Consider the following 13296-nt stretch of genomic DNA (forward strand, 5'->3'; position numbering starts at 1 on the left):
GCTTTCCCAGGCCATAGCAGAGAGCTGGATCGAAAGAGGAACAGCTGGGACTAGAACCAGTGCCCATATGGGATGCCGGTGCTTCAGGCCAGGGCTTTAACCCACTGCACCACAGCGCCGGCCCCTGTGACCACTATTAATATATAAGATACATAACCAGTGAAGAGATGATAACTTCCTTTTGACCTGGGTTTTATTTCCTGGTCATGAGATTCGTGTTGGGGTTTTGTGGGTTCAGTTCTCCGAGTTTGGTTGAATGGATACTTGAGTGGGAGAAGCAGAGGAGCCCTGGACCCGTATCCTGTCATCTCAGACTGATGCTGAAGGTTCCACAGGCCTCCTGGACACTTGCAGGGCGACAAGAGAGAGAACGTACGAGGGTTTAATTGGGGAAATAAGATGCTTGTTCCTCAAGAATCCTTGACCTGATTGTCGAGAGACAGTTAACTAATCCTTTTGGTTTTGTTTGGTCATTTTTTTTTTCTTTTCCTCTGTTTTCTCTCTCTCTCTCTCTCTCTCTCTCTCTCTCTCTCTCTCTCTCTCTCATCTCTACCTCACACTATAGGCTGAACTTTCTATGTAACACAGAGTTAATTACATGTATTTTAAAGCAATTGGAAAAAGATACCAGTTAAAAACAAGGGAGGGAATAAGAGATGGAGGAGGTGGTCTAAAACTGTAAAACAGTGTAGTTCTGCATACAAGCATATAGACTCACCTCTAAGGGTACAGCCTAAGAACTAATCATGGGGCTCCAAACCCGTAAGAATCAGTGGAATAAACACCATCTTCACTGTTACAATGATCGACTTAAATGTTAAAGGCAACAGATAGACGGGTTTAAGTTTAAAAGGGACGACATAAATAACATCAAATACCTGGTAAAAATAATGGAATTAAAAAGGAAGGAAGGACCAACATGGGAAGCAGTCCACACAGCAGACTCCTAGAATGACTCTAGCAGTAAATAACACTCTGACCTCAGAATCAGCCCATAAGGCTTCCTGGTGAGGCTGAAAGGCCTACAAGAACATCTCTGGCATGGAAAGACAAGACTCTGTGGGGGGAAAAAAGAAACCTACACGGAGTATCTCTGCAAGACCTCAGAGGAAAGGAAGGGTCATCAAAGAAGGAGACACTCTTCTCTGAAGGAGAGGAGAACATCCACGTTGCTCATGGCCGTGTCCAAATACTGATGGAGTCTATGGTCACAAAAGGCTTCCATAGCCCTGGCAGCCATGACGAGAGCCTCGGGTGATCACTGACATTATAAAAAAGAGTGTTAATTGCTAAAGGAACAACAGTAGTCACTGTGCACTGCTCCCCAGGTAGGACCTCTGTCCCTATTGAATTGCAGTATGAGAATTGACTGCAAATTCTCTCTCCAAATTGTACTCTATATTGTGTGTGGGTGTGGGGGTAAATTGTTGAAATCTATGATTAGCATAGAGTTGGTCCTCTGTGTGTAAAGTCATACTAAAAATGATCCATAATGAAGAAGGACATGGAAGAGGGAATGGGAGGTGAATGGGAGCAGGGTGGGGGGCATGGGGAAAAGAACCACTGTATTCCTAAAGTTATATCTATGTAAAAATGCATTCATTAAATTAAAAAAAAAGATGCTTGCAAATCCAGTTGCCAAGCAGAGGCCTGTCACGCAGGCTGGAGCTGGGCTCGCTCAGAAGCAGGGCGAGGCCGGCGCCGCGGCTCAATAGGCTAATCCTTCGCCTGCGGCACCGGCATACTGGGTTCTAGTCCTGGCCAGGGCGCCGGATTCTGTCCCAGTTGCCACTCTTCCAGGCCAGCTCTCTGCTGTGGCCCGGGAGTGCAGTAGAGGATGGCCCAAGTGCTTGGGCCCTGCACCCCATGGGAGACCAGGAGAAGCACCTGGCTCCTGGCTTTGGATCGGTGCAGTGCTGGCCGCAGCACGCCAGCCGTGGCGGCCATTGGAGGGTGAACCAACGGCAAAAGGAAGACCTTTCTCTCTTTCTCTCTCTCTCACTGTCCACTCTGCCTGTCAAAAAAAATTAATTAAAAAAAAAATAAAAAAAGAAGCAGGGCGACAGCGTGTCTCTGTGCTGGGCCTAGCTGGTTGCCCTTCATGTATCCACCACCCTTCCTTTATGGGGAGACCAGATGTTATCAGTGGAAGTCCCTAAAATCTGCTGTGTTGCTCTCTGTATCCCCAAGTGGATAAGAAAGCTAAGGAGGAGGTGGCCTCCTTCGAGGCGAACATTGTCAGATGAGGGCCTTGAACCTCAGAACAACATAGAACTCCCAGAGATCGAAGGTCACACCGTACTCTGATGGTTTACTTTCCTGTCTGCATTAAGCAAAAACAGCAGAGTGCCCTGTTGCCTCCTCCAGATCCTGGTCTTTGTCCTCCCTCCCACTGCATGCGGCTTGGAGGAGCCCAGCCCCCCGGGAGGGGCAGGTGCTCCCTGCGCGGCCCCGCTCCCCGCTGCACCGTCCCATGGGCGGGTGACAACATCGGGGACGTGTCTGCAGCGCCACTGGATCACTCACCTCAGAAGTCAGGCAGTTCAAGAATTAGAAGTTCAACAGACGTTGGCAAAGATTTACGTCTCTGGCATGAACAGGTCACACTACAGACTCTACTGGAAAAATATAAACTTCTCGAAATGGTTTTAGCAAAAAAAAACAAAAAAAGGAATAGGCGATGCTGTTTTTCTCTGATAGTCTGACGGAAGACAAAAAGGCTTTGAAACGATCATCTCAGTGCTAGAATCCCTGTTCTATCTCTAGGTCTAAATAAAGGCAATGAATTGCAGTCGTCAGTCTTTGTACCTTGAAATCTTTGTACGTGAAAAATCAGGACATCCTTTGCAGTCGTACAGGACGTTTGGTGTCTGGCCTGTGTTGAACACAGCCGGGGCATCAGCCCTGGGGCTTGGCGGCTGCCGTCATTCCTCCCCTGTGCCCCCCGCCTCTGGGCCGGTCCAGGTAATCCCTGGGCACAGCCAAGAAGGCAGGGTCGTGCCAGAGTCTCGGCCAGAGCCTTGGGATCCAGTTCCCTGCCTTAAAGCTTGTTTTCTAGGCCTAAGTAAGAAGCTTAAATGTTTTAACCTAAGATTGTTATAACTCAAGAAGAAGGAGAAGAAAGAAGAGGAAGAAGAAAGGAGAAAGGAGGAGGAGGAGGCGCAGGAGGAGAGAGAGAAATGGAAGTGGATTTGTCAGAGATTCATTTATCTCAGTGCCCCCAAAGATTGCTGGCTTTGAAGACAGTGATGTGTTGCTGTGCTCTGGTAACTTTCCCCCTTGGTGACTTTATGCTCAAGAAAGCTCTTCCAATATGAGGCAAAAAATAACACGCTTTGTGTCATTTCTGGACTAAAAACAAAGCAAAAGAAACAAGCAAACAAAAACCCTCCAGCATAACTGATTTAAAAAAAATATTATAACTCTTCAAGATGAAATCTGAAGGGAGAAAATCTTGAAATTCCAAATGAAATGTGTGAAACCAAGTGAAGTCTGAGTCGTTCGACACAGAACGTTGCAAAGCCAGCGTCCACAGAGTCACACACGCTGTGTCATGGCGGCAGCGTTTCAGTAGCCTTTGCTCTTCCAAGGGCCTTTGAAGCAGTAAAACATGAATTCTGCAGCAAGCGCCGGCACCTGTCTCAGAGGTGTGCTGTCTGCAGGGAGGGGAGGGTCCTTTGTGCCTCACCTCGGCAGTGGCCACAGGCCTGGTCTGCTGGAGATGCTGTAATGCCATGTCGGAGCTTGGGAAGCGTAGGATTCGACCAGGTGAAGAACTCTGGTGTTGCCACGTTAAGCATCTGGTACCACCTAGGGAATTTTGTTGTAAATGTCCTGTCATCATGCCGTAGATCTATACATGCTAGCTTGGAGAGATTCCCCAAGACAGGACTTGTGGTGAGGAAAAAAAAGGAACCAGAAATACAATATAGATTGCAGGGTCCCATTTACATAGCAAAACAAAGGCACCTCTTTGGAAGGTATTTAAGCCCAGAGAAAAAGGCCCAGCACTTGTTTGGGGCGGGGGCAGCTGTGAAGGCTGTGGGGAGCTGTCCTGTGACACTGGCTCAACAGAGGCCCCTGTCCCTGGCCCTGGGAATTCAGCAGGGGTCAGGAAACACTTCCTGCCCCCAGGGCTACGTTCAACAGGAGAGAGCGGCCCTACACAAAGCACTAGAGCAGGTCAGATGGCAGCGTTACGGGCACAGCACTGCGGGTAGGGGGTTGTCCGAGAGGGCCCCGCCATGAAGGGAGCCTTGGGGTGAAGACCTGCAGAACGTGAGAGAGGGAGCCGTGCGCGTTTCCGGGCCAGAGCCGTCCCTGCAGGAGTGGTGAGTGCAGAGTGCGAGGCTGACCTGGGGACCGCCCGCCGGGTGTGAGGAGCGTTGCGGGACACAGGTACTAGGGGCTAAGTGAACAAGGTGGAGGAGACGAGAGGGATGGGGTGTATAGGGCCACAGGCAAGGCCACAACTCACTCTGAGTGATCTGGGAACCACTGGAGGGTTTGGACAAAGGGGACGCATCTTCTCACTGTGTTTAATTAGACTGTCTGTCTGTCTTGTTGAAGAAGACCTGTTAGGAAGGTATTACTGTAAACCCAGAGAAAGATGACGACACGTAGCATGTAGTGGTGGCAGCGAGGGTGGTGGTAAGAAGTGGTAAGAATCTTTGTATAAGTTTTGAAGGTGGGATAGAGGAGCTGCTGACAGTCAGGATGAAGGGTGGAAAAGAAAAAACGTCTGTGGTGACCCCAGCTGTTTGGTCCAAGTCCCGGCCAAAAAGGGGAGTCCTTAATGGAGAAGAGCCAATCACAGAGGAGCAGCAGGATACCAAGATCTGTTTTGTACAGGTCAAGGTCATGCATAAGAAGATGTGCCAGGCAGGCGTTCTGGATAGAGACCCACAGATATCAGTAATAAGAATAATATTAGAGGGCCTGGCACTGTAACGGGAAAAGCCACTGCCTGAAGCACCAGCACTCCATATGGGTGCTGGTTTGGGACCCGGCTACTCCAATTCTGATACAGCTCTCTGCTATGGCTTGGGAAAGCAGTGGAAGATGGCCCAAGTCCTTGGGCCTCTGCACCAGTGTGGGAGACCCAGAGAAAGCTCCTGACTCCTGGCTTCGGATTGGCCCAGCGCTGGCCTTTGTGGTCATTTGGGGAGTGAACCAGTAGATGAAAGACCTCTCTCTCTGCCTCTGCTTCTCTGTAACTCTGCCTTTCAAATAAGTAAATAAATCTTTAAAAAATAAATTAATAATAATGGAGCAGAAACCAGTGAAATTGAAGACACAAAATTATTAGAGAAAATCAACAAAACTAATAGCTGATTCATTGGAAAGCTCAAAGAAATCAATAAAAAAAAAATCTCTCTAGTGGATATCTACCCAGAAGATATGATCTCATTTTATCAGAGATACCTGCTCTACCATGTCTGTAGCAACAGTGTTCACTGTCGCCAAAATACAGAAGCAGTCAAGGTGTCCGTCATCAGATGGCTGGATAAAGAAAACCTCCTATGGAGTATTGTGTGTATGAATATTAGGTATTTAAAAGAATGAAATTCTATCCTTTGCAGCAAAATGGTTGGAACTGGAAGACATCGTGTTGCATAAAATAAGCCAGACACAGAAAGACAAACAGCACATACTCTCCCTCATATGTGGGAGCTAAAATTAAAAAAAAGAAACAGGGGGCTGGTGATACGGCATGGCGGGTAAAACCACCGCCTGCAGTGCTGGCATCCCATATGGGCGCCGGTTCTAGTCCCGGCTACTCCATTTCCAATCCAGCTCTCTGTTATGGTCTGGGAAAGCAGTGGAAAATGGCCCAAGTCTTTGGGCCCCTGCACCCATGTGGGAGACCCAGAGGAGGCTCCTGGCTCCTGGCTCCTGGCTCCTGGCTTCCAATGGGCACAGCTTCGGCCATTGCAGCCATTTGGGGAGTGCAGCAGCGGATGGAAGATTTCTCTGTCTCTCTCTCTCTGTCTCTCTCTCTCTCTCTCTACCTCTCTGTAACTCTGCCTTTTAAAATAAATGAATCTTAAAAGAAAGAAAGAAATGCTCATGTCTGTCAGTTCTGTTGCAAATACAGAATCATACGCTGCTATAGTATTAATGATTTTGGGACTGTTTAAGTTTTTCTTTATATGAGTGAAGTTCATTTGATTATGGTTGTCTTCAGGACTGCGGTATTTTTACTCTTCAGTAGATCCATCAAAGCCTTCGGCTATAATGTAAACTTAAAATATATTGTCTCAAAAACAGATAAATAAGTAATAAACAGAAAGGACAGAGTGGCAGACACGCGGCGCAGTGGGTGAGGCACCACTTGCAAAGCCCATTTCCCGTATTGGAGCGCCAGGGCTTGTATCTCGGCGCTGCTCCTGCTTCCAGCTTCTTGCTGATTCTCACTCTGGGAGTGGTACCTCAAGTAGTTAGGTCCCTGCTGCTCACACGGAAGACCCACATTGACTTCTTGCTCCATGCACGTCAACCTAGTCCAACCCTGACTGTTGTGAGCATGTGGGGCGTGAACCAGCAGATGAGAGATCTCTCTGTCCCCCACTCCTCTGTCTCTGTGCCATTCAAATAAATAAAATCGATGAAAATTTAAAGGATAGTAAAGGAGTATTATGAGCAGTTATCAAAACCAGACAAAGACAGAAAGAAAGCTGGAACCGACAATGTGGCCTAGTGGGTTAAGCTGCACCCTGGAATGCCAGCATCCCCTGCTGTCACCAGTTCGAATCCCAGCCACTGAACTTCTGATCCAGCTCTCTGCTAATGCAACTGGGAAAGCAGAAGGTGGCCCAAGTACTTGGGCCCCTTCCACCTACACGGAAGTCCAGATGGAGTTCTGGGCTCCCGGCTTTGGCCTGGCCCAGCCCCAGCCATTGCGGTCATTCGGGGAGTGAACCAGCAGGTGGAAGACCTCCCTCTCTCTCTCCCTCCCTCCCTCGTTCATTCTGCCTTTCAAGTATAAAATAAAATATTTTTTAAAAGAAAGGATTTAACAAAATTCAACACCTATTCATAATTTTAAAAAAGTATAAGTAAGTTAGGAATAGAGAAGAACTTCCTAAAATTGATAAGAAGTATTAAAAAAAAATAAAAACATATAGCTAACATCATACTTAATGGTGAGAAACTAGAATCTCTCCCACAAAGATCAGGAACAAGGCAAGGTTGTTCTCTGTCACCACATTTTTTCAACATCATCCTGGAAGTCCTAACAAATGCAGTATGACAAGGACAGGAAATAAAAGGTATAGAGTTTGGAAAGGAAGAAATAAAACCATCCTTGTTCACAGCATGATTGTGTAGAAAATCTGAAAGAACTAACAACAACAAAAACCACTTCTGGAATGATATAATAAGCAGTTACAGCTTGCAGGACACAAGGTTAATATACAAAAATCAATGGATTTCCTATATACCAGCAAAGAACAAATGGAATTTGAATTAAAAACTCTTTAAAATTCCCACTAGCACTCCCCAAAAATGAAATACTTAGGAATAAATCCAGCTAAATATTTATAAAATTTACGTAAGGCTAATTATAAGATTCCAATGAAAGATAGTAAAGGACTAAATAAATGGATATTCCATGTTCATGGATAGGAAAGCTCAATATTGTCAAGATGGCAGTTTTTCCTAACTTGTATTGATTCAGCGCAGCCCCAACCAAAAAACCCAGCAAGTTATTTTATGGGTATTGACAAACAAGTTCTGAAGTTTATGTGCAGAGGCAAAAGCCTGACAATAGCCAACATGATATTGAAGGGGAAGAATAAAGTGAGAAAACTGCCTGATTTCAAGCTTAGTGCAAAGCCACAGTAACCAAAATAGTGTGGTATTGGCAAAAGAATGGACAAACAGATCAATGACATGCAATACAGAGTTAGAAATAGACCCACATAAATGCAGTCACTGTACCTTAGTGGGACAAAGACAGTCTCTTCAACAAATGATACTGGAACAACTAGACATCTGGCTGCAAAAACAAAACCAAGAACTGAGTCTGAGCACATATCTTACCTTAATCAAAGAATCGATTAAGGACCATAGACCTAAAGTAAAACACAGAACTATGGAACTTCTAGAAAATAAAGGCATAGCAATGACTTTTTAGCCATGCCCGAAAGGCTTACCAATGAAAGAAAGAATTGATGAGCTGGACTTTGCTAGAATTAAAAACTTTCACTCTGAAAAAAACAATGTCAAAAGAATGAGAAAAGAAGCCACAAACTGAGAGAAATTATTTGTAGGAAACACATTCTGATATCCAAATATTTATTCTTTGATATCCAAAAAACTCTTAAAACTCAACAATGTGAAACAAAGGAACTGTGCAAAAGATGAGCAAAACCCTGGATAGGTACCTCACAAAAGAAGGGACACACATGGCAAGAAAGTGTATGAAAAGATGGTCCAAATCCAAGTCATTGAGGAATTTTAAATTAAAATAATACTTGGCTACTAGCACATAGCTATTAGAGTATTAAAATGTGAAACACTAGCAACACCAAGTGTTGCAAGAATGTGGAGCAACACTTGTTGCAGGTGGGAATGTGAAATGGTGCAGCCATTTAGCAAGTTTGGCAGTTTCTTATAAACATCTTTTTTTTAAAAAAAAAAAATGTTTATTTTTCATCTACTTGAAAGCCAGAGTGACAGAGAAAGATCTTCCATCTGCTGGCTCTTCCCCCAACGATTACATCAGTTAGTGCTGACCTAGGCCAAAGCCAGGAGCCTGGAATCCCCTCTGGGTCTTTTACATGGGCACCAGAGGCCCAAGCACTTGAGCCATCATCTGCTGCCTCCCAGGGTGCATTCGTGGAGGCTGAATTGGAAGCAGAGCAGCCAGGACTCACACTGTCACTCTGATATGAGATGAGGGTGTTACAGGTGGTAGCTTGAACCACAACACCTGCCCCATACTCTTGCCATATGACCAGTAATCAAATTCCTTGGTATTTCTCCGAGTTGAAAACTTACGTCCACACAGAAATCTACATGTAAATGTTTATAACACCTTTATTAATAATTACACAAATTTGGAGGCAACCAACTTGAACTTTAGTAGGTGAATAGATAAGTAAACTTGTACATCCAGACAATGAGGAATTATTCAGTGTTAAAAAGAAATGAGCCATACTTACCAGGCAGGGGAGACGAATCTTGATGTGAATGGAAGGGGAGAGGGAGCAGGAGAGGGGAGGGTTGTGGGTGGGAGGGAAGTTATGGGAGGGGGAAGCCATTGTAATCCATAAGCTGTACACTGGAAATTTATATTCATTAAATAAAAGTTTAAAAAAAAAAAAAAGAAATGAGCCATCAAGCTGTGAAAAGACATGGAGCAGCCGTAAATGCATACTACTAAGTGAAGGGAGCCAATCTGAAAATGCTGCACCCTGCATGACTCCAACTATACGACATTCTACACAAGGAAAAGTCGGAGGACAGGAAAAACATCAGCGGTTTCCAGGAGTTGGGGCTGAGGAGGGTGACTAGGCGGAACATAGAGAATTTTCAGGTGAAATTATTCTGTATGATGCTACAGTGGTGGGTCCGTGTTACCATACCCTTGTCCAAATTCGTACCAAACCCTGATCCTTAAACCGTGGCCTTTGGGTAGTGATGATGTGCTGTTATTGGTTCACTGTGGTACAGGGAGAAATCTGTGCATGTGTGGGGGTGGGGTACATGAGAATCTACCTTCTGCCCTACTTTGCTGTCCACCTAAAGCTGCTCTAAAAAACAAAGCTTATCAATGTAAATAAAATAATAGATTTGGAATTGTAAATAGCAAATACAGTATGTAGTCATCCTCTATTACAGACATGAATGTGTGCTTCTGAAGGCGAGTAAACTCTTCAATAAGAAATTATGTTCTTGACACCACACCGTATGGATATGCGAAGCCCTCTTAACTGTTTGCCACACAGGAGTTCAGTGGGTAGTAAGAATGAATAGAAGTGGAGCTCCTTCAGTTCAGCTAAGCAATGGAACTTGTATGTGTGGTCCCTAACTGGGGACTCTCTGAATCTGTATGCGTAGTCCCTAACTGGAAGTCTCTCTGAATCCGGGAACTCAGGAAGGGTTCCTGGTGGATTCAGGCCTCGCCGTGGTTTAGACTTACGTGGCAATGTGGTCTCACCGTGGCTGCAATTTGAATCCAGCCAGGTTCTCTGCTGGAATGAGTCCTTACCCATCCCCCTCTGCAATGGGCCCCAAGCTCTCTTGGGATAGAAATACTGTGAAGAGGGCACACATTGGGAAGCAGTTCAAGAAAGGGAGCAGGGATGCAAGTGGACCCAAAAAATGCCAAACCACAGAGGAATCTTAGAGAAAACAGAATGGTGAGGGGAGAAAATGGTGAATGAGGGAGATGCTGATGTGAGCACAGCTGTTCATAGAAGGCAGGTTTCATTGGAAAGGAAAAACAGGACCAAAACAACCAAGCCAAGGAGTTGGATTCACAGCAGTGGGGACCACATTGTCCGTCAGCTCAGCATCCTGGAGTCGCAGGGCCCTGCCCCTGCCCCAGACTTTCAGCAAAAATGTCTGCAGACCGTTCTGGTTGTCACAGTTGAGGGGGGTGGTGCTCCTGGCATCTAATGGGCGAAGGCCATGGATGCTGCTCAAGCTGCTGGCCGGACCTCACTGGTTGCAGTCTGGCTAAGAAGATGTTTCCAGAGTAGGGAAGCCTCTCCTTCTTGCTCTCTCCCAGCAGCTGCCCACACCTGCTGTGTGCCCATGACTGCCAGCATTCACGGAAGGCCACGAGGGCTCAGCAGCCCTTCGGAGACGGAGAACACGTCTGTGGCTGGCAGGGGTTAGGGACGGTGGGGGGTGAGGGGGATGGGTAGCACAGGGGCAGGCTCTGTGGCCCTGGTTAGCTCTGCCTCTTGATGGCAGTGTGATGGAACAAAGCAGAACTACAGGTGCACCTCGCGCCCATGTCAGCATCCTGGCCATCATCAAGTCCCATAGTTAGTGGGAATTTGGGGAGGGGCACCCAAGACCTCATCTACATTTGTATCCCTCTGTGAATCTATGCTTATTTCAGAATTAAAAGTTTTAATTAGGGGCCGGTGCCATGGCTCACTTGGTTAATCCTCTGTCTGCAGCGCTGGCATGCCATAGGGGCACCAGGTTCTAGTCCTGGTTGCTCCTCTTCCAGGCCAGCTCTCTGCTGTGGCCCAGGAAGGCAGTGGAGGATGGCCCAAGTGCTTGGGCCCTGCACCTGCATGGGAGACCAGGAGGAAGCACCTGGCTCCTGGCTTCAGATCGGCGCAGCGCCAGCCATAGTGGCCATTTGGGGGGGGTGAACCAACGGAAGGAAGACCTTTGTCTCTCTCTCACTGTCTATAACTCTGTCAAATTAAAAAAAAAAGTTTAAATTAAAAAAATACAAACTTTAAAAGGGAAAAAAAAGACCAAGATTGGCCAAATAACTATGAAAGATGTAAATTCTGCTAGGATAAACCGGCATGGCGGGCACACTCCGAACTCGATTGGGATTTATAAAGGGAAAAGGCTGGAGAAAGCGGCAGACTCTTGGAGTGTGGTGTTGGAACTTGGATAACTAACAAACTCAATTTTTTTTTTTTTAAATTTTTTTTTTTTTTTTTTGACAGGCAGAGTGGACAGTGAGAGAGAGAGAGACAGAGAGAAAGGTCTTCCTTTTGCCGTTGGTTCACCCTCCAATGGCCGCCGCGGTAGCGCGCTGCGGCCGGCGCACCGCGCTGTTCCGATGGCAGGAGCCAGGTGCTTCTCCTGGTCTCCCATGGGGTGCAGGGCCCAAGCACTTGGGCCATCCTCCACTGCACTCCCTGGCCACAGCAGAGAGCTGGCCTGGAAGAGGGGCAACCGGGACAGGATCGGTGCCCCGACCGGGACTAGAACCCGGTGTGCCGGCGCCGCAAGGCGGAGGATTAGCCTGTTGAGCCACGGCGCCGGAACAAACTCAATTTTTATCAGAATTTGACCTGTCCAGATGCAGTGCCAGTAAGAAATAAGTACGTCCTCTTTGCAGGATCAGAATATTTCTATTCAGCAGCGGGTCTACAGCACATCATTGTAATTGCATTTTGTTGTTGTTGTTACAGGGGCAAGCGGATCTTTTGAAATATGCTAAGAACGAGACTTTGGAGAACCTGAAACAAATCCACTACGCTGCTGTCTCTTGTGGACTGAATAAACCCGGCACGGAGAACACCGAGCTTCAGAAGCCGCGCCGGAGCCTGGAGGTCATCCCTGAAAAACCCAGCGACGAAACCGGAGACTGAAGGGCGTTCCTGCGCCAGGATGGAGCTGCCCACTCTAGGACCAATGTCCTCCCACGGGACACTTTGCTTTGCACTCACTATGAATGAGAATACTATCTGGGATTTTTAAAGCACAACTGGAATAGCCCATTACAGTCTCTTAAAACTGTGAATGTATGTAGCAATCCTGCGTGTGAAAGCAGATAAACTCTCTAACAAGAAATTATATTCCTGGCCCAAATATGCTATATTTGTATACAAAGACATCCTAACTCAGTTCTGATTACTCAGCCTAGATCCATCAGAAAACAGACATTTTCCTAGGCAGAAATGATTTCTCAAGATGGAAATGGATTGGATTGTCAAATTAGTATTTATTGGAGGAAAAACCCTAATCTACGCCTTTGACTTGTGTGTGCTTGCCAGAGTCTCTGGGTTCTGGCTGATTTTGGTGGCGAGCTTGCTGAGCCATACTTACCAAGGAGAATGTAAGTGGACAGGCCCCCTGGGCACCCAGGGGCCTGGGGGCGCCATCGAGGACAAGAACGTGCAATTGGACTGACGCTGCTGGCCGAAGACTCATGGCTGTTGGCGCATGGGTAGAGACATGATGTAAAAGCAACCAGTCTGGAAGCAAAATGTTGTACATAGTTTTTCATTGTATGAAGTAGTGTTCACATTAAAAAGATGTTTTATGATATTTCTCCAATAACAGTATGTGCTTTCAATGCAACTTTTAAGATTTCCAGTTCAAAATGTCCCGCTCCAAAAAGTAGCCGACTAACTGGTTGCAGTCGCTTGTCTGGCTTGACTTTCTTTTGCTGTCAGTCAGGTTTTGCCGATGCTAAGCAACAGCAGGTGACTGGGAGGGCACAGCCCCTCAGCTGCCCCCAGGCTTCAGGGTTAACCTTGCAGGGAAGTGCGTCCCCTCGGGCAGGACTCGGGCACAGGGCGACCGGAGCAGGTGCAGCTTTCCTATGGGTCGCTGCCACGCATCCCCTCCATCTGCGTTGCTCTG

General features: G+C 46.7%; 1 protein-coding gene across 1 annotated transcript in view; it reads left to right on the forward strand.

Moving 5' to 3' along the window:
• PLCL2 (phospholipase C like 2) overlaps positions 1-12957 on the forward strand; it is a 191552-nt gene extending 178595 nt beyond the window's left edge. Inside the window, exon 6 of the mRNA XM_062215130.1 lies at positions 12120-12957. Coding sequence (XP_062071114.1) covers positions 12120-12299 — 180 coding nt within the window. The 3' untranslated portion in view covers positions 12300-12957. The remainder of the gene's footprint in view (positions 1-12119) is intronic.
• The last annotated feature ends 339 nt before the right edge of the window (positions 12958-13296 follow it).

Source organism: Lepus europaeus, chromosome 2 (assembly GCF_033115175.1).
Source record: "Lepus europaeus isolate LE1 chromosome 2, mLepTim1.pri, whole genome shotgun sequence".
In the NCBI taxonomy this organism is placed as follows: domain Eukaryota; kingdom Metazoa; phylum Chordata; class Mammalia; order Lagomorpha; family Leporidae; genus Lepus; species Lepus europaeus.